Genomic DNA, 18,648 nt, shown 5'->3' on the forward strand with positions numbered 1-18,648 from the left:
GTGCAGTGCCGAAAAGGAGACGGCCAGCGCAGGAGCAGAATCAGGAGTTGGGGAGGTGGTCCGGGTTCGGGCCATTCTGGCCTTTCTAGTGGGCGAGCAGACGCAGGATGGCGGATCCCATGGCTGTTTGGCTGCATTCCAAGTCACACAGAACCAAACAGAATCGAACCCGAAGAGCAGAAAGAAGTGGAAGCAGTGGAAGCAGCCAAACCTAATCCGACGACGACCCAACTCCGATGAGATGGGGAGTTGTCGTGCCAGGAGAAACAGGAGAAGCTGCCAGCAGCACAAGGTTTAGCTCCTATGCACTGCTGAAAATGATAATCCATTTGAAACATCATTTAAAGAATATTTTATTAATGCTTTAAAGAAAATTGAGATGTTAACAATATTACATTCTTATTGCAAAAATTAAAATAATAGTACCCAAAACATTTAAAACTAAAACTGTTCTATTATTAAATACTTGAGAAGCAGGAGAAAGCTATACGATTTACATATAGCAATACCAAAAATATTATCTGATTTATAACTTAACTAGTAAACAGGAAAACTATTTTTGAAAAATGAAAATCATTATAGCATGTATTATACAATCAAGATTTGATTTATTAAGTGTAATTTCGAATCAGTCTATAAGAATAATAAATACAATTTTTAAAATTTAATTTTCACATTTCTTAATTTTTTATACGGTTATGGTACTAAAAAAAGTACGTTACCTCAGTGTAATGGCGCTGGCGCTGCTGGTGCGGTACTTTTGCTGCTGCTGCTTCTAAAAACTCCTCTAAAAATTATTTATTAACATGGTAGAAATTCGCAAACAGGTTAAAACGACCAATCAAAGCGGCAAGAACAACAACAGCAAAAGCGGCGGCAGCCAAAGACCCAAAGTGCAGATAATATTAAAAGGCAGTCAGGCAGCCAGCCGGAATTGCACGAGGATCGAGGGATCGGGGATCGGGGATTGGGGCTTGGAGGTGGAGGAGGAGGAGGAGCTTTGGCCCCGACTTCCAAGCCAGACACATTTCGAAAAGGGCCAACACGAAATTCCAGGGGAGTCGTTGACTCGCCTTCGGTTGGTTACTTTTCTTGGGAAAGTTTTTGTTGAAAGTTGGACAGTAACTGAATTTTGCCGTTTTTGTTATTTGTTTTTTAGTTCGCTTTTCTGCAACCGCCAGAGAGCCAAGTTGGGTTGTTGCGATAAGGTGGTGGCATAGAGCAGAGCAAACAAGCTTTGTAGGTGGTAATCAATGGAGTTGCACCTCCGAAAAGGTCTGCAAAGGGGCTGGTGAAATGCCGAAGTGAACTGCAGAGCTTGCATTATTTTATGTCTTAAAAAAGTTTCTTAAAAACAGTGCTAGGAGTGGTCTACCCTTAAATACAGTGCTAAACGATTTTTATTAAAATTTTTGAGATAACAGACGTAGGCACCTTATGTATTATAACTACATTCTTAAATATTTTTCTCTGATTTCTTCGATAGTTAAATGTTTATATGTATATCCAGGGCATTTCCCAAAGTGATCAAAAGGTAATAAGATTGGTTCAAAAACTTAATCAGAGAGCAAATTCTTTAAACATTCTTATACATAAGACTGATTGGCGCAGAACTATTTGATAAATGTATTTAATGGCATTATCCATTTCTTCGGCTGAAATTTATTTTGGGAAATTCCCTTTTCTGGAAGTCGCAGTTATGCCATTCCATACGAAATGCACCAATCCTGACCAACGAACAAAAAAAATACAAACGAACACAAACAGACAATTTGACAAGCGGAATGCAAGGAATTTCAGGATCCCATTCCCAACCCTTCCATAGAAATTCGACCCCAAGTCGGCTTGTGCTCAACGCTAAATTCGAGCTTTATTTATAGCCAAATCGAATGGAATTGGCAAATGCCAATGTAGACAGGCGCAACTAAATTAGTTTACCAAAATCTGTTTTTAAAAATTTGTTTGTTGTTTAATAAACACTTTTAGGACTAGAATTTGTTTAAGATAATGAATGTTTTATACTTTAAAATGAAATTTATTTAATTAGATTTTCGGGACTGCTTTTACTTAAGCCTTCCTTTTCAATTTAATTGTACAACCTTTAATTTAAGCTTAAAAACCTGTTATTTAAATATCCCGCCAATTAGTTTTTAAATGTGGCGCCATCTGTTAGTTTGTAGCAGAGAACTATAAGCGGAGACTCACACCCCTGGAACAGGTACCTCTAAGATCCGCTAGATGGAGCTATTTTTAAATAAGCGTTTCTCAACACTGAATAGGGCGCGCCATTTTTAAACAAGGCGAGTAAAAAGAAGAAGAAAGCGATCTTATCTTGCATAGTAGCGTTTGCATAGCGGCGTAATCAGTGCAGATTGGAAATCGATACTAATTTGACAGCATGAAACCAGAGATAACCGCATATAGATACTGAGCCATTTTAATCCGGCTTGACACACACACACACCGATGCTCCGAGGTACGATTCGAATCTGTATCTATTCGATCCGAGCACACAGAAGCCCTCGGAATCGGAATCTGAGGGGCAACAGCAGCTGGTGATAACGAGGCGGATTGGCTTTCATACAAAACAATAACAGAATGGCCGCAGCTCACGTAGTACGCCGGCATATTTCAGTCGCAAACGTTCGACGAGAGTCGAAAGTCAAGAGTGCTTGAGCGGATTTTGAACGATTCTAGGTGCAGATACATAGCTCAACGCGGAGATGCGCAATCTCAGCCGCTTTCGACTGATCACCTTCGATGTGACCAATACACTGCTCCAGTTTCGAACCACTCCCGGCAAGCAGTACGGAGAAATTGGAGCCCTCTTCGGAGCCAGATGCGACAACAATGAGCTGGCCAAGAACTTCAAGGCCAACTGGTGGGGCTGAATAATATGCTATTTAATCTGGATGGTACTAAGACATATTTTCAGGTACAAAATGAACCGAGATTATCCAAACTTTGGACGCAGCACTCCCCAGATGGAGTGGCAAAATTGGTGGCGTAAGCTGATAGAAGGTGAGTTGAGTGCTAGCTGAGTGTTTGTCTGCTCGGTGATAAACAATCCGGCATGTTCCAAAGTGCATTTAACACAATCTTTGCTAAATGTGATTAGTATCCGCACTCCTCTCAACCAAAAAAGAAAAAATATCGCTTATTTGTAGGTCTAAACTGATTTGTTACTCTTAAACTTAGAGTATAAATAAATCAGGAAATCTTTTACTAAACCTAATATATTATTGCTTCAGATTTCAATAATGTTTAACACAGCTGAAAATAAAAGACTAATGAAATAGGCTCTTTTAATTCAAAGATCACACAAGCGTCAAACGTGTATCTGCTAATTTATTGTTAATTAGAACCGCCATAAACTCTATTTCACAACATCCAAGAGGTTCTACATTGATCATTCAACTATATATTTTGGTAAACAATTCATCTTCTAACACTCTACACCTACAGGTACTTTTTCGGAGAGCGGAGCCGCCATTCCAGACGAAAAGCTGCAGAACTTTTCCAACCATCTAATTGAGCTGTTCAAGACCTCCATTTGCTGGCAGCCATGCAACGGCAGCGTGGAACTGCTGCAGCAACTCCGCAAGGATCTAAAGCCGGAGAAGTGCAAGTTGGGGGTGATAGCCAACTTTGATCCTCGGCTGACGGCCCTGCTGCAGAACACCAAGTTGGATCAGTACCTAGACTTTGCGGTCAACTCATACGAGGTGAAAGCCGAAAAGCCAGATCCACAGATCTTTCACAAGGCGATGGAGAAGGCGGGCCTGGATAACCTTCGGCCAGAGGAGTGTCTACACATCGGAGATGGCCCCACCACGGACTACTTGGCCGCCAAGGAGCTGGGCTGGCACTCGGCGCTGGTGCACGAGAAGAGCTACGCCTATCTGGTCAAGAAGTACGGCGAGGACATCGACCGGGATCACGTCTTCCCCAGCCTGTATGACTTCCACAAAAAGATCACGGACGGCGTGGTGGTCTGGTGAACGATTGTGCATTTATTAAAGTTGAAAAGCCAAATAACATCACATCAAGTTATTTTCGAATCGTCGGCAGACATGTTTTCTAAAAGGGAATTAAACAAATTAGATATGGGAGTGAATACTGCCTGATATATTCACCCAACATCCTTAGCTAGAAGTTCTCTTACCCAAAGTTGCCATTACTCGGACTAGTTTTAGAGAGTATAATCAGGATGGTTTCAAGTTGAAAATATATTAACAGCCTTCGATAATAAGTATTTAACTACGCTGCACTCCAGCTTTTTAGTATAGGCACTAGCTTTCCATTCCAGGTATTGCCGGCTGTTTGGATAACTCTTGGTGGAAAAAAAGGTCAGCCCAGCTTCTGTTTACAAAATAAAGCAACAAGTGAAATAAACATCTGGTCGATACACACTTATGTCATATTTTCTAGCACAATCGATAACAGGGGGTGCGATTTAAATGCATTCGATTGTTTCACGTAAACGTAATGTGATCCCGTAAAAGGTTTGCTGGGTATTAAGAACGATTTTGCTTGCGTAGTATTTCTTGAATTATTTTCCAGCTGTTTAATAAAAATAAAAAGAAGTCAAAAACTTAAGTTTTAAATATTATGAAATAAAATTATTCACCCAGATACAACATACGTTCATTAAATGTATAAAGTTAAAACTAAAAACTTATTTCATCATTTTAAAATAAAATGGACAAGAAAAATTATACAAATCAATCTATTAATTTAGGTAAATGTGAACATATTGAAGCAACGAAAATTTTAAAACCCATTATAGTTGTCTGGTTTTAGTAATGCTTTTTGTATTTTATAGATAATTTATATTTCAAAATTAAACATGTTCATAAATTTTGATTCAGTATTGTTTACCAAACTGTATCAAGTGGTAAATAGGCTCATAACCAAACAACTGACTATCTGTAATTGGGGGTACAATAGAACTAGGTTCTCTTATCTTATCCTGCCAAACATTTGTTTATATTTGGCATGCAAAAAAAAATCGTTATCACTAATAAAAGTACTTCAGTTGATTGGAAAGAACTTCAATTAGATCAGGTGAGTGCGGAATCCTAGCCTGTCACAGGTTTCAATAGTCGTTAATCGGGGCAGTCAAGAATAGAAGGAAAAGGTAGTTTTCTAGGGATCCGAAAAACAAGTGGATCCTATCGATAGATTAAATTGGAGTAAAGATTTTAGGGGTTTATAGAGGGCGTATGCATGAAAAACATTATAAGTTGTATGAGAATATAAGACGTTTCGTTTTATTTTTTCAGGACTATCAATATTTTTCGGACTTTCGATAAACTGTTTTCAAAACCCAAAAACACATAGAAAGGTAAGACCACAAGTAAAGGGTATCTTATGGCCGGGACGCAATGGAATTTTGTATGATTTCTCTGACTTTAGAGAGCAGAGTCTCCATAGCACCAACAGTCTCTCTTTTTTTCTCTCTTTATACCGCTGTTCATCCACTTTTAAGTGGCGCAGCTCAATCGGACTTGGCGTCATTCGCTCACCACCCACGGAACCGCACGGAACGCGATACAGCGGCAAAGATACAGTATACCTCGGCACTTTATCACTAACAAAAAACAAAAACATTCTAAACGCAAATGCGGCTGTGGATGCGAACGGATTTCAGTTCAGTTTACTTACCCATTTGCGTGCGACACTCGCCTTGGGCCAAGTTTGAGTTATTTTCCCAGTTTGCATTATTGTAATTAGCCTGTCCGTCGAGACTACGAAACGAAACGAATAATAAATAAAACGCAGAATAATTGCGATGAAAATAATGTGCGCGGCTAAGAGCGCTAACGTAACGGCTAAATAATAGTAGAAAGTTTTATTGTTATCTTTTCTTCTGAGCCGCAGCTGCCAAAAACCGAATAACCATAGCAAGAGCTTCGAAATTTTGCGTGTGAACAGAAAAGAAATCCGCTTTCGGCCCCATATCTTTCGATTTGTGCGATTGTGTGTGCATAGCTTACAAAATTGGCAACGTTTAGACGCTGCTCAGTCAATAAACCCATATAAATAAGATACGCCATAGTCAAAATACAAATAAAGCCAAAAAAAACAGCACCAAAATGTCCGGCCCACTGCCCGAAATCAGCGAAGAACAACGTGCGATGTTGGAGCAGGTGAGAATCTAGAATTAGCGGTCGGGAATTTCTCTTGGTGTATCTTAAGGGGAAACATGATGGTAATTAAAGATAAAGCTCCACAATTATAATGTTTGCTGGACCCCATGGAACCATTTCCTTATAAATCAACTCTCTCCAGGGAGAACTTTAGATTAATGAATTTATTTGCTGGCTTGAAGGAATTTTTCAAAATGAATTACATTCTTATGAAAACTTTTCCAAAGAGTTTTGCTAAGAGAAACATTTAAGATGACTAATTACATATGTTCTTAACCAAATATATCTGTGGTTCCAAACCAAATATTAACTATAGACAATAATGTGTATTGATTGAACTTATGTATGTTTAGAAAACTTATTTTTTTTAGCAAAACTTATTTTAGAAATATAAATTTACCGACTTTCATTGTACTAAATTTAAATGTATTTCGCAATTTAAATGTATTTAAAAAGTTTAACTGCTCGTTTTAATCTAGTGTGTAATCGAGAATTTCCCAATGATTGGGCCACCCAGATTTGTGGAATATTCTAAACAAACTAAAACAGAACAGTCATCGTGCGATCAGCGAACCATTGATGCCTGGTTATGGAAATCAGCAATTGCTCGCTTGACTTCCTCTTTGGATATTAGCAAATTTTACCAGGCTTCGAACCACTGTTTTTAAACTGCCAGCAGCTGCTAAAATAGAAACAACTGCAACTTATTTCGGTAGATTTATTGTCATGTCGGAGCTGTTCTCAAATATGTGAGTTGTTAATGGGAAATTACTTTAAAATGTAATATAAAAAATATAGCAAGGGGAATTTTTTCGATTCACTTATATTTTTTATTATTTTCATAATGCAATCTTTGTGATTCTCATGTTAAAAAAATTTACTAAAATTTGGTTTGAGAATTTTATACTAGTGTAAGCATATATTTTTATGTAATCATCATCAGTCATAAAAAAACCGTCGCAATGAAACCCCGAAACCCCTCCAACTCCACCCCTGTATCCGCCTGTATCTGCAGTTGCGCATTGTTGACTTCATGTGTTCTTGGTTGGCACACTAAAAACCGCTTGCGAAATCGAAATCTCAGCTGAAGCCGACTAGTGACACACAAACCGAACAGTTCAATAGTAATATGCAAATAAATAAAATGTATAAAAAATGGACAAATGCGGAAAATGCAAAGAAAAGACATTATTTATAATGGGCCGAAAAGGACCCATGGAAGTAAATAAAATATAAAGTATGCAAATGAGGACTATGCATTAAGAGTCATTGTGTTTAATGGTCGAGAATTTAGAGCTGACCCTTGCAAATAAATCAGATATTAAGTGGGCAAATGAGGAAAATGCATTATAAAAATAAGCGTATTAAGACCGGACCCCTGCCCTTTTTTAATTGCCCGGGGATGCTAAGTGTGACTGGTATTTCATGGCACAATGACTGCGATTACCAGTATAAATATGCATGAACTGGTGGCTAATGATAAACGCGAATGAGTCGTTAACTGGAGAGCATTGATCCAGAACGAAATCACCCAGGGATCGGACCTTAAACCTCTGGAAATCTACTTTAGAAATCGTGCAGTATTTGCATAAATCACCTAGAGCAACAGGTTTTGGCCCAGGTGTCTTTGAAATGCCAAAATTTCGAAAAGGCGAAGAGAAACTCTGTAGTGTTAAATAGATTTCAGGCGAAATGCAAAATTAATGCAACATTTACCAGCGTTTAGTGCTGAGAAAAACACTATTCGAGCTACAGTCTGAAATATTAAGTGACCACGCCGAGTATAGACTCAATTTGAATCGCTTAATGGGTATTTGCCGCTTTGTCTGCCTTAGAAACGCAGTCAAAGTCAGGCCAAGAAGTGGAGGAGCAAAACAAGGTGGCCGATAGGCCAGTACAAGCCCAAAACCCAGTTATGTGGCCAACGAAATGAGGAAGTACGCCGCCGAAGCCAACAGAACTCGGCGCTAATGACAACCAAAGTCGGGTATTAGCCACACAACCCGGGGCCAATAACAAAGCTTGGTTTTTGGCCAAGTTGGCAGCCAAAGGCGGCGAAAAGCGATAACTGAATAAACTGAATAAAAGAAGCGGTTAGTGAGACGGCCTCGTTATTGAATTCCAAGTGGTTTTGGCCAGAGCCGAGTGACGCAGTGACTCAGCAGTTGGCAAACAACCTAGACGCGAGTCAATTAAATGATTGAAACGGTGCTAAATATGCACTTGATCGAATGCAAATCGAAGTACGTGTTGTTTACCCGCAAATAAGTTAATGAAACGCCTCAAACAAAGGCGTTAAATGGCCGATAAAACGATTGCAACTGAAGAAAGGAGACTCTGCTGTCAACTTTCGTTAACCACATCCGAGTTCGGCAGCCGGGACAAGGCCAATACAAATTAACAGCAATTAAGACAACAAAGGCCAATATGTAGTCTATCTACCAAACTCAATAAACGTTATCGTTTGGAGATAGGAAAATTACCCGCTAACCTCTTCCAACATGCTGTTAAAAACCGTACCCTGTTCGGCCTTCAGTAAATAAATCATCGAAACAAATTGGATTGTAGATCAGATTATAAAAACTATTTTCTAAGCTGCTCTGAGTTGAAACCAGATTGCTACATCTATACAAGTTAGAGGGCAACAAAATCAATGCAATAACATTTATCGCAAAATCTAGGTAATTCCAGCTGTAAATCAACTATCTCAACATTTTTTGTGTTGAGTAAAAACATTAGATAGGTAAAATAAACTATTAGGGTTTGCTTTAAATTTTAAGTAATTTAAATATGGAAAATCGACAAAAAGATGTAATTTGCCATAAAGTAAAAAAGTAATAACTCAGCAGCTTTGCGATTTTGAAACTTGACGTGCGTTTGTATAAAGGGAAAGTTTATTTACGATATGTTTTAAATTTATTACCATTGTCTTCGAGTTTGATGAATCTTTTTTAATATTTGCATAATTTATTGATTAGGTTTTTGATAGAAATATATTTAATACACTTACAGTTCCGCAAGCAAATGAATGATGCACTTATTGGAACCCACGATGACTACTTTTTGGTCCGCTGGCTGAGAGGTGAGTTTTCGCAGAAAAAGGATTTATAAGTAGACAGATGCAAAAACTATATTATCCTCTCTTTAAAATCAGCTCGAAAATGGAATCTGGAGGCGGCGGAGAAAATGCTGAGAGCTGTAAGTAGAACCATAATTAAACTAAAATTGCATAAACAACTCCATTGATATCTTCTAGAGTTTGAAAACCCGCGCCATGTGGAACGTGGACAACATCGAGAAGTGGGATCCGCCCAAGGCGCTGCAGGAGTATCTGCCCTACGGCCTCATGGGCTACGACAACGAAGGATCACCAGGTATCTAGTCAAATTTCCAAAAACTAAACGAAAACTAAGGTAATCTTCTTGATTTCTCAGTGCTAGTATGCCCCTTCGCCAACTTCGATATGTGGGGCATGATGCACTGCGTCACGCGATTTGAGTTTCAAAAGTACCTGGTCCTGCTGCTCGAGCGCTTCATGAAGATCGCCTACGACCAGAGCCAAAAGCACGGATGGCGAGCGCGCCAGCTGGTTGTATTCTTCGACATGCAGGATGTGAATCTGAAGCAGTACGCCTGGCGACCAGCGGCCGAGTGCGTGATCTCTACGGTGAAACAGTACGAGGCCAACTTCCCGGAGCTGCTCAAGATGTGCTACATCATCAACGCGCCCAAGCTCTTTTCGGTGGCCTTCAACATTGTAAAGAAGTTCCTGGACGAGAACACCACCAGCAAGATCGTGATCTACAAATCCGGCGTGGATCGCTGGCAGCAACAGCTCTTCTCGCATGTGAACCGAAAGGCATTCCCGAAGGCCTGGGGCGGTGAGATGGTGGACAGGAACGGCGATCCCCAGTGCAAGGCCCTGATGATCTGGGGCGGCAAGCTGCCGGAGGAGCTGTACATCGACCAGAACAGCCAGCAGAGCGACAGGGACTTTGTGGACGCCCAGGTTCCCAAGGGCGACAAGTTGAAGCTGCACTTTAAGGTCAACCTGGACGAGCAGAAGATCCTCTCCTGGGAGTTCCGCACCTTCGACTACGACATCAAGTTCGGCATCTACAGCGTGGACGACAAGACGGGCGAGAAGCGCAGCGAGGTGCCCCTTGGAACGGTGTACTCCAACGAGATGGACGAGATCGGTTACATCTCCACGCGACCCAACACCACCTGTGAGTGAACTAGTCCTCTATCTTGTATCCTCATATTAACCTCATGTCTTAATCCTCTTCAGACACGGTGGTGTTCGACAACTCCGCAAGCTACCTGCGCAGCAAGAAGCTGCGGTACTGGGTGGACCTCATCTCCGAGGAGGAGGAGGGCATTTCCGAGCTGACCAGCCAAATGGACAGCACTCAGATTGCGAGTCAGCAGTGAAAGGGATAGAGTCCCCGTGCGAGAAGCAACCAAGCCAAAAACGGGAGTAGATAGCTTATTAGGTAGGCGACAACACGAACTAACCTCGGTGCAATAAAGTCACAAAGCACATCTGCCAGATCTCCGCTGCCATCTGCTCCTCGGGAGTCCGAATGGCAGCGTCTCTGGCGAATCTGCAATCAAACCATGTGATAGAAACAAATTAGCGAAGGAACAGAAAAGTATGACTCACACCTACATTTAAAGTTAATTTTTTATTACATACCTAGACGCACTGTTTAGTTAACAATTTATAATCTTGGATGTGTAACCTGTGTTTTCATACCCATATTTTCAGGGAGTACAGCACAATAAAATGTATATAGCACCTGATCTTTACATTAAAACAAGTGTGTTTTTTGGATCAGGTGGGTGCAAAATGTTTTTTGTCCTTGGTCCACAGGAACATATTGACGTGGTGACTGCCACAGTCTTTTCCTGGTGCCAAAATCGCTTATACTACTATTAGACATTTCCAGATGTATTCCGCGTTGCCAAGTATAAATTAAATACTATCTTTAACTGAATGGAGTATTGTAGAGTGAATCGATTTGTTAGATTTTCAAAAATGTTTTGCTACTGTTTTTGCGGTTCTAAAATCGACTCACCCCAGAGTGAAGGGTGTTTTGTGGTCTCTTATCCAATAAACTCCTTAATTAATAATCGATCGCCGTTCCGGGTTGCCAGCTCACAGGCTCTCAGCTCACGGCTGCTGCGAGGAGGCGCGGCGCTTGCGCCTTCATCACTGCGGGCCACTGGGATTGGGGCCCATCTGCGGGTAGCCTCCGGGACCCACGGGACCCTGGGGTCCCACCTGCTGCGGCTGCAGTTGCTGCATGGGCATCATCGGATTCGGACTGGATCCCACTCCCACTCCGACACCGACACCGACTCCTACTCCCACACCCACGCCCACTGGTGGCCCGATGGACTGGTTGGGTGGTGGCTGGGGCATCTCGGTGGCCAGCTGGAGGCTCGTGAGCAGATCCGTGATGGCCGGGAAGAGCGTACATTGATTCTGCTGGGCATTGAACTCGGCAAAGCGACGGAGAAGTGTGCTTGCGGCTGTCATGGTGGGCGAGGTCACCTGACCAGTCCGCTCCGCCAGCTGGGTGACGTTCGTCTGAATGTCGTACACAATGGGCAGCACCAGAGAGGGGCTGTCCTTCCAGTCCTTGCCCACGCCCATGCCGGCGCCGTATGGAATCCTTGTGATTTGCAGGAAGAACAGAATCTTCATGCGTCCCAGAACCACGCAAGCATTGCCACTAGGCACAATGGGCACCGCCGAGGGCGGCATGCGCATGCACATCTGCACCGTCCACTTTAGCTGATCGCCACCCAGCTCCGGCTTCAGCTCCAATCGCATGATCTGCACGAAATCCTTGAGTACCTGGGCGGGCAGGTTCAGCAGCCGGCAGATGCTGTGCAGGGAATTGGGTCTGTAGGGTGGAGCTGCCACTCTGGTGTCGAAGTACTGCTCTATCACCAGCAGATCGTCCTGGCTGAGTTGAAACGTCGGTGGAAGCTTGTCGGGCATGGGAGGCAGCTGCGAGATCTTGAGGTGCAGCGTCTGCATGTGCATCTGATTCAGAACCACCTGGCACTGCAGTCCATCTACCTTGAAGAGCACCACTCCTGGTTCGGTGCTGTTAAGGGCCGTCAGTGACTCCTCGCTCTGGATGTTTCTGTGCAATTGCCTCCTCATGTATACGCAGCCCAGAAAACGCTCCAGGGGACTCATGTCCGATACATTGATGTCCTTGTTGGGATGCGGACTGGGCCGACACAGTGTCTCCAGAGCCTCGTGGGTGAGGAGAGTGGGCACAGCTCCAGCCCAGGGGCGATTGAGAGTGCCCCGAGAGCCTCCCCTATCTGCGCCAACGGCTCCTCCCGCTCCACCGCCTGTGCTCTTGTGCTCCGGACTCTGTCCGGGTCGAGGAGAGGGACGCGGCATACTGGGGGATCCGGGCCAATTGTTATTCGCCGGCGACATGGCCGTAAAGGGAGAGTCCTGGTGGCTCTGCATGTAGATGTTGGGTCCTGGGCTGTGAACCATGTGAGGACTGGGCTGAGGATTAAGCGGAGATGAAGGCATCAAACCGCTAGGTGACGGATGGGGCATATGCGGCGCTGGCGGGGATGTCAAGTTAAAGTTGCCATGTCCCTGGGCACCACTTCCACCACCTGCTCCTGCACTTGGATGCGGACTGGCAGGGGTGTGGGGATTAGAGCTGGAAGGTGGCGTGTGTGGCGCTGGAAAGCGCAAGCCACTGTCCCTCGGCGATTGCGGTCCCCGCATCCCAGTGCCCAGAAATGGGGAAGATCCGCCAGCACCCACTCCTGTCACACTACTCGGACCACCAAAGTTGTCCTCCATTCCCATTGGAGACAGCGGATTGTCGTCCTCGTGGGCAGCACGTCCTCTGTATGCCGCCGATTCGTCAACGTACTTGGACAGGAAGGCTTTGAGACCCTGGATGGGGGTAAACTCCTCAACCACATTGCGCTCGAAGCGACTGCTTGCTCCATCTCGAATGGAGACCAGTCTGTTGGCACGGAAGCGCAATTCCAGGCAGTATACTGCCTGGTATGTCAACCTTATCAGGCAAGGCGATTGAGCCAGCATGCAAAACGATAGCACGGGCACTTGGGGACGCTAAAATATTAAGCCACATGATTGGTTGTTGAAAATCTCTTCCTCGAGCTGACTGCACTTACCGGTATTCCCAGGAAGGGCAGCACTGGCAGCTTAGCAATGGAGCTCATCGGGTTGTAGGTCTCGTGCAGGATCTGTGCAATCTGGGTGAGGCTATGCTGTTGGTTCAAGTGTTGCGCCAACTGGTCTCGCATCATAGAGTGCGCATTCACGGCCGACATTCCGCCAACGAAGGTCAGTCGGAAGCCGTGGGATTGCACCGACCAGTAGATATTGCAGCTCACCTCCTTTTTGGGCCCGTAACCGAGAAGCAGATTCATGTAGCTATACGACTTTACCACCAGCATGTCGCACAGGGAAAGGCGTTCTAAAAAAAAAGGTGAGTTACAGAATGTAAAAAACACACCAATATAAACTCACTGTTTCGGAGTTGCTCAGCAAAATCATGGACCAACGTGTAGAGATACACGATTTTCGACCAGTCGTTAAGCAAATCCTCGACCGTTTTGGAGAAGTCGTGATTGGCCTGTTCGTAGGTGAGGTACACAGTCCGCCGACTGCCCTGCTCCTTCTGGTGGCTGCTCTGCAGTGGAGTGCTGTAAAAGACGAACTCCACCACCCAGATCCGGACCTGGCTGTTCTTGTTGGTCTGGGAGCGCACTGAGATGGATAGAACGCGGCGCATCAGGTCGTCCCACACGTGCGGCTCGATTTTCGGAAGACCAGAGGCGCCACTTGGCTTGTTCTCCACAGTTCCCGCTGCTGCTCCCTGCTGCTGTTGTTGCTGGTTGGCAAAGGTTGACTTTCCCGGCTGTGGTAATGCCAGAATCTTCAGCACAAGTGACGTGGCGTTCGCTTCTACCTGCAGGCCGCTGTGCGGGATATTGTGCTTGGACAGTGTCTGGGCCAGGTTCATAAAAGGTATCTTCTCGTCGCACATGGCCACCACATGCGCCAACTCGGGAATGAAATAGGCAGGGAAGATGGTCTTCTGCTGCTTGGCAGGAGGCGCTAGCAAATCCCCATTCGATTTTCGTTTGTGCGGGGAAACCTCCGCTAAAAGGTAATATTTATTTTAGAATGGCTCAAGGTCTAAAAGTGCGAGTATGCTCACCATCCACTTCGGTGCCGGGTCCATGGGTGGCCACAAATGTGTCAAACTCGATGAGGCGCATCAACTTGCTGTAACACTTTGGAATGTCCGAGTGCGACTGTGCCACTACCGAAACCAGCTGTTTGGCGGAGTCGTCTATTACATCCAGCTCGTCCTTTTGAAAGGCAACGAAGCCCAGGTGAAAAGTGTACTCCATTTCGTTGGGCATGGTTGTCTTTTCTTTCAGTTGAACCACCTGGAAGGGATCAATATTGTTATATTTCCCTAGTTAGGCCAATTAACTCTTTAATTACCAGCACAATGTTGGGATGCCTGTGGAGCTTCACATAAATCTTGTGTCTTCCCGGCTGCAAAAGCTCCTGCTCAGGCGGCGTGAGGAAGGGAAGAGTCTCAGTGGCCGTAGCCGGAAGATGTTGTAGAGTCTTATCGCACCTGCGATGTGTTATCCAGTAGCGCAGCTCGGAAAGCAAAGCGGGCAGCTTGCTACGATCCCCATTGAGGCAGTCCTGCATTTCCTCCGTGATCGGACAATCCAGATGCTTGGGCACATGGCAGCGGAACATGCCCGTGTGCGTGTCAATGGTGATGTGAATCTGCTCGGCCCTCAAGCAGGGAGAGAGTACAGGCACGGTCAAAATAGCTGGAGTTCCTTGGAGGTTAACTTTAATAATAGAGGACCAGGATTAGTCAATATTCTTGAATAAATAGTTCTGTTTAACTTTACACTCACAGTCAACGTCTTTTAAGAAGGCCTGGAACTCGAGCTTAAGGTCGCTCAGCCTGGACACCGATCGAATGTAGACGGTATGCACAATAAGGCGCTCCATAGAAAGATGCTCGGAGCGCACGGCTCGATCAGCCACCTCGGCGGACTCCTTGGCGCCAAGGGAGGGCACATGCACCACTGCCAGTGGACGCCCGATCTCGCTGGGATCCGACTGAACGGTGAGTCGATAGCCCAGCTCCGACTTGAGGTCGCGCCAGTAAGACACCGTCAGTTTTACACCTGGCACATACTCCTCCACCGTGATGTTGTTGTCGTCCAGTCTTTCATAGTTTAAGCGCAATGTTTGCGTATACAAAACCTCCAGTTGAAGGGACTGACAGAAGTAGTGCAGACAGTTGTAGACCTCACTCAGGGCATTAGGGTTCTCCACCAGACGGGCCTGGATGAGCTGATGGATGTAGTTAACCTGCAGGGGATGCACCAGGGATTTGCCGTCTAAGGAAGAAAAGAGATTGATGAAGTCTCATAATATATATAGGAGTGAGGTAGCTTACCACCCGTCTCTTTGTCCTCCACGAGTATATCGATGTCCAGCAGTCGCCAGGGAACACTAGGATTGTCCCCCATTACGGTCAGGGCCACGCTGAACTCGTGCTTTACCTCGAAGGTGACTCGCCCGTTGCGAATGCGAAATTCACGCATTTGCGGCAGCAGTTTTCCAGTCACCAGACGGTGCTGAATGACCTGGTTCAGGCGGAGCAGTGTCTGTCTCTTCTCCGCCGGCGTAATTGCATCGGCGGGCACAATCCGCTCGCGAATGCAGGTGGGCAGCCGGTTATAAGTGCCCGTGGTCAGAACTTCAACGGCAGCGGGTATGTGAAAGTTGGGCAATCGGGCACGAACCAAAGTTTCGCGAGACATGCGCGCCAACATGTCGGCCGTCTCCACGAAGAGCATGTTCTGCTTGTCCAGGAAGCTCATGATCTGCGAGGACTTGTCCACTTTCGAAACCGAGTTGCCCCACTTGACCAGCGCATTCAGGCGGGTGAACAAATGGCGTGTGCGGGCCGCATAGTCGTAGATCTCCACCTTGCGCTCCATGTCCGTTTTGCGGGGCAGCCTAAAAGAGGCAAGATAACAATTTAAGTACATTTGTAGTTTAAAAATCGTTTTAGAAATACTTCTATAATATATATGAGATTATAATGGTGGCTTCAGAAAAGTTTAACAAAGTGCAAAATAGAAAATGGTCTACATTTTTTCCTATACAAGCTCTGAAATACACGCATCGATGGCGTTTCTCTCCGGGATTTACTTACAGCTCAGCCAGTACAGTGAGTTCATGATATGTGCGCTGGATAATGAAGTCGATCAGCACCGACATGGACATCGTGTTGATCCGAGGGCCGCCCTCCTGTAAATGTGGAAGGAATTCGTGAATTGGGTGACGTACATATGTATTTGGGATGAGCACTCACCTGGCCAGCAGGCAAGTAGCCTCCTCCTCCGCCGCCAACGCCGGGCATTTGTTCGAGGGGCAAGGGGGTGGGCGCCATGTTTGCAGGGAATCCTCGAGGGCTCCGCGTCTTCTGGGTGCCGTTTTATGTGATTTATGAGTGCCCCTTCTAGTGGTGCATATTCCAGCGCTGTTTTTAAGTCGATTTTCTGCGTTTTCCGGTGTTTTTTGCAAAAACTCAGCAACAATTTTCACCTCTGCTTGGTTGAGGTTGAGCTCAGGAAAATAAATAAATACCAAGTCACCTTACTAACGCGTTTTCACACTAATATTGATTTGGTATTTTAATACTAATTTCGTGTTCTACATATATTCGACATGTCAAATATGTAGAAGCAAGTCGAGGGGGTCAGAAATTATAAGAAAATATTTCTAAACAAACCTAATTAACAATATTAATCTGCAGCTATTCAATAATAGATTCAAATATATAAAATTGTACATTTGACTACTTTTTGAATGTACTTTTTAATGAGTAAAATATCTCAAAATCCCCAATTATAATTAAATTTAAAAAACAAGCCATATTTGTGGGTTCATTAACTGATTTAACAATTTATAATGCATAATGCACACTAAAATGATATTTGTTAAATATTAAGTTATTATGACCTTTTCAACTATTTTTGAATAAAATAAGAAAACCTTTTATTTTATTTTCAAAAACGGTAGTCAAATTTTGGATCGGTTGAGCATTTTTTTCGCTCCAGGTTAATAACTCAATGCCGCTGGCTGGGCCAATTATAGAATTATATACGGGTAAAGTTCATTGACCAAATCAGCTTTCCATTACACTCGGCTGTTTTAGTTTTCCTCATGTGGCGGCTGTTAAAAATAAGGAAAACAAAAACATTTCCGCTTTTGTTTCTTTGAATTTTGACACGGTTGATGTTTGGCTGCCATTGCACATGGCACTTGGGAGCCTCAGCCTCAGCCCCATCCTCCCATCCCGGATCTCTCCCCAATCCTCAATAAACAGCCACTGATTCAAGTGGCGGCACATGCCAACCGCTCCTCCTGCCCTCCATCTCCACAATCACCAACCCAAAAATATTCGTATGGGCCTTGCAAAGTGGCAGCCACCTACAGAATCGCTATCGCTCCACTTGCACTTGGAAAGTTCTCGGAGATCGGGGATCGGGAAACGGGATTTGGAGTTTGAACTTCCCGCAGCCATAGCTATAGCTCTCCCCTTATTGGTATAAATATAACTTTATGATCTCGCCACGGAACGGCACGATCCAAAATGCCCAGGAATTACTCACATATCCGGCCTGTTGGCATGTTCCCTTTCCGAAAGTCAGGTGCCCCTCTCTATCCATCCGAAAAAAACCCTTGAAGAATTCCTGTAAACAGGATGCGAAAGTCAGGAATTGGGTGCTAAAGTCGCACTACTCCACATAAATTATGGCCTCTCGAGTTCTGATGAGATCCATGGATCTGATTTCGATCCATCTCAACGATTTCGGGGATAATTTACTAACCCACATCATTGGGGAATTATTTACCAAACAAAGGAGAGGAAAATTGTGTGTGTTTTCCCACTTTCTTTCTTTCTTGTTGAATTTCGCATTAAGGCGGATTCCGCTTATTTCTCTGTGTAAATAATTGGACACCCTCCACCGTCTGGAATTCGCGGATGTGAATTCGATTCACTTGTGGTTTCAATTCAGACGAGGTGGTGGCCAAATGCAAGTGCACCACATACCCCCTTACATTTTACCTACGCAGAGAATAAGAACCGAACCACCCGATCTTGACGGGAGCAGTTAAAAATAAAGATCCAGGGGCACTTAATAAACTGCCATGCACTGAGAAAAAGCTTGTAGCCTATATACTTAAGATTGGGAAATATAAAGAGATGGCATCTTGAGACAGTAATAATATCCCTGGACCTAACATCATTTTTTGGAGCAAATACTTAGTATTTATGTTTCATATCATCTAATTGTAGAATTCTTTCAGTGTGGAGTTGGGGAAGGAGCTGCTTTATGGGAGATTGGACCA

General features: G+C 44.3%; 3 protein-coding genes across 3 annotated transcripts; 2 read left to right on the forward strand and 1 right to left on the reverse strand.

Moving 5' to 3' along the window:
• The first annotated feature begins 2,608 nt into the window (after positions 1–2,608).
• On the forward strand, positions 2,609–4,035 carry LOC119553229 (rhythmically expressed gene 2 protein). Its single transcript, XM_037863497.1, has 3 exons — positions 2,609–2,881; positions 2,936–3,021; positions 3,466–4,035. Exons 1-3 carry the CDS (start codon positions 2,724–2,726, stop codon positions 3,999–4,001), a joined length of 780 nt encoding a protein of 259 aa, XP_037719425.1. The 5' UTR covers positions 2,609–2,723; the 3' UTR covers positions 4,002–4,035.
• Positions 4,036–5,510: 1,475 nt separating this feature from the next.
• LOC119552662 (SEC14-like protein 2) lies at positions 5,511–10,972 on the forward strand. The gene is made up of 6 exons (XM_037862368.1): positions 5,511–6,152; positions 9,165–9,234; positions 9,307–9,350; positions 9,409–9,526; positions 9,587–10,381; positions 10,444–10,972. The coding sequence occupies exons 1-6, from the start codon at positions 6,099–6,101 to the stop codon at positions 10,584–10,586; spliced, it is 1,224 nt and encodes a 407-aa protein (XP_037718296.1). The 5' UTR covers positions 5,511–6,098; the 3' UTR covers positions 10,587–10,972.
• Positions 10,826–16,681, reverse strand: LOC119552661 (mediator of RNA polymerase II transcription subunit 14). The gene is made up of 9 exons (XM_037862367.1): positions 16,604–16,681; positions 16,445–16,539; positions 15,680–16,245; positions 15,129–15,620; positions 14,692–15,059; positions 14,399–14,633; positions 13,705–14,340; positions 13,347–13,651; positions 10,826–13,284 (listed from the first exon to the last, which is right to left on the reverse strand). The coding sequence occupies exons 1-9, from the start codon at positions 16,679–16,681 to the stop codon at positions 11,368–11,370; spliced, it is 4,692 nt and encodes a 1,563-aa protein (XP_037718295.1). The 3' UTR covers positions 10,826–11,367.
• Between the last annotated feature and the right edge of the window lie 1,967 nt (positions 16,682–18,648).

Source organism: Drosophila subpulchrella, chromosome 3L (genome assembly GCF_014743375.2).
Source record: "Drosophila subpulchrella strain 33 F10 #4 breed RU33 chromosome 3L, RU_Dsub_v1.1 Primary Assembly, whole genome shotgun sequence".
NCBI classification, from domain to species: Eukaryota; Metazoa; Arthropoda; class Insecta; order Diptera; family Drosophilidae; genus Drosophila; species Drosophila subpulchrella.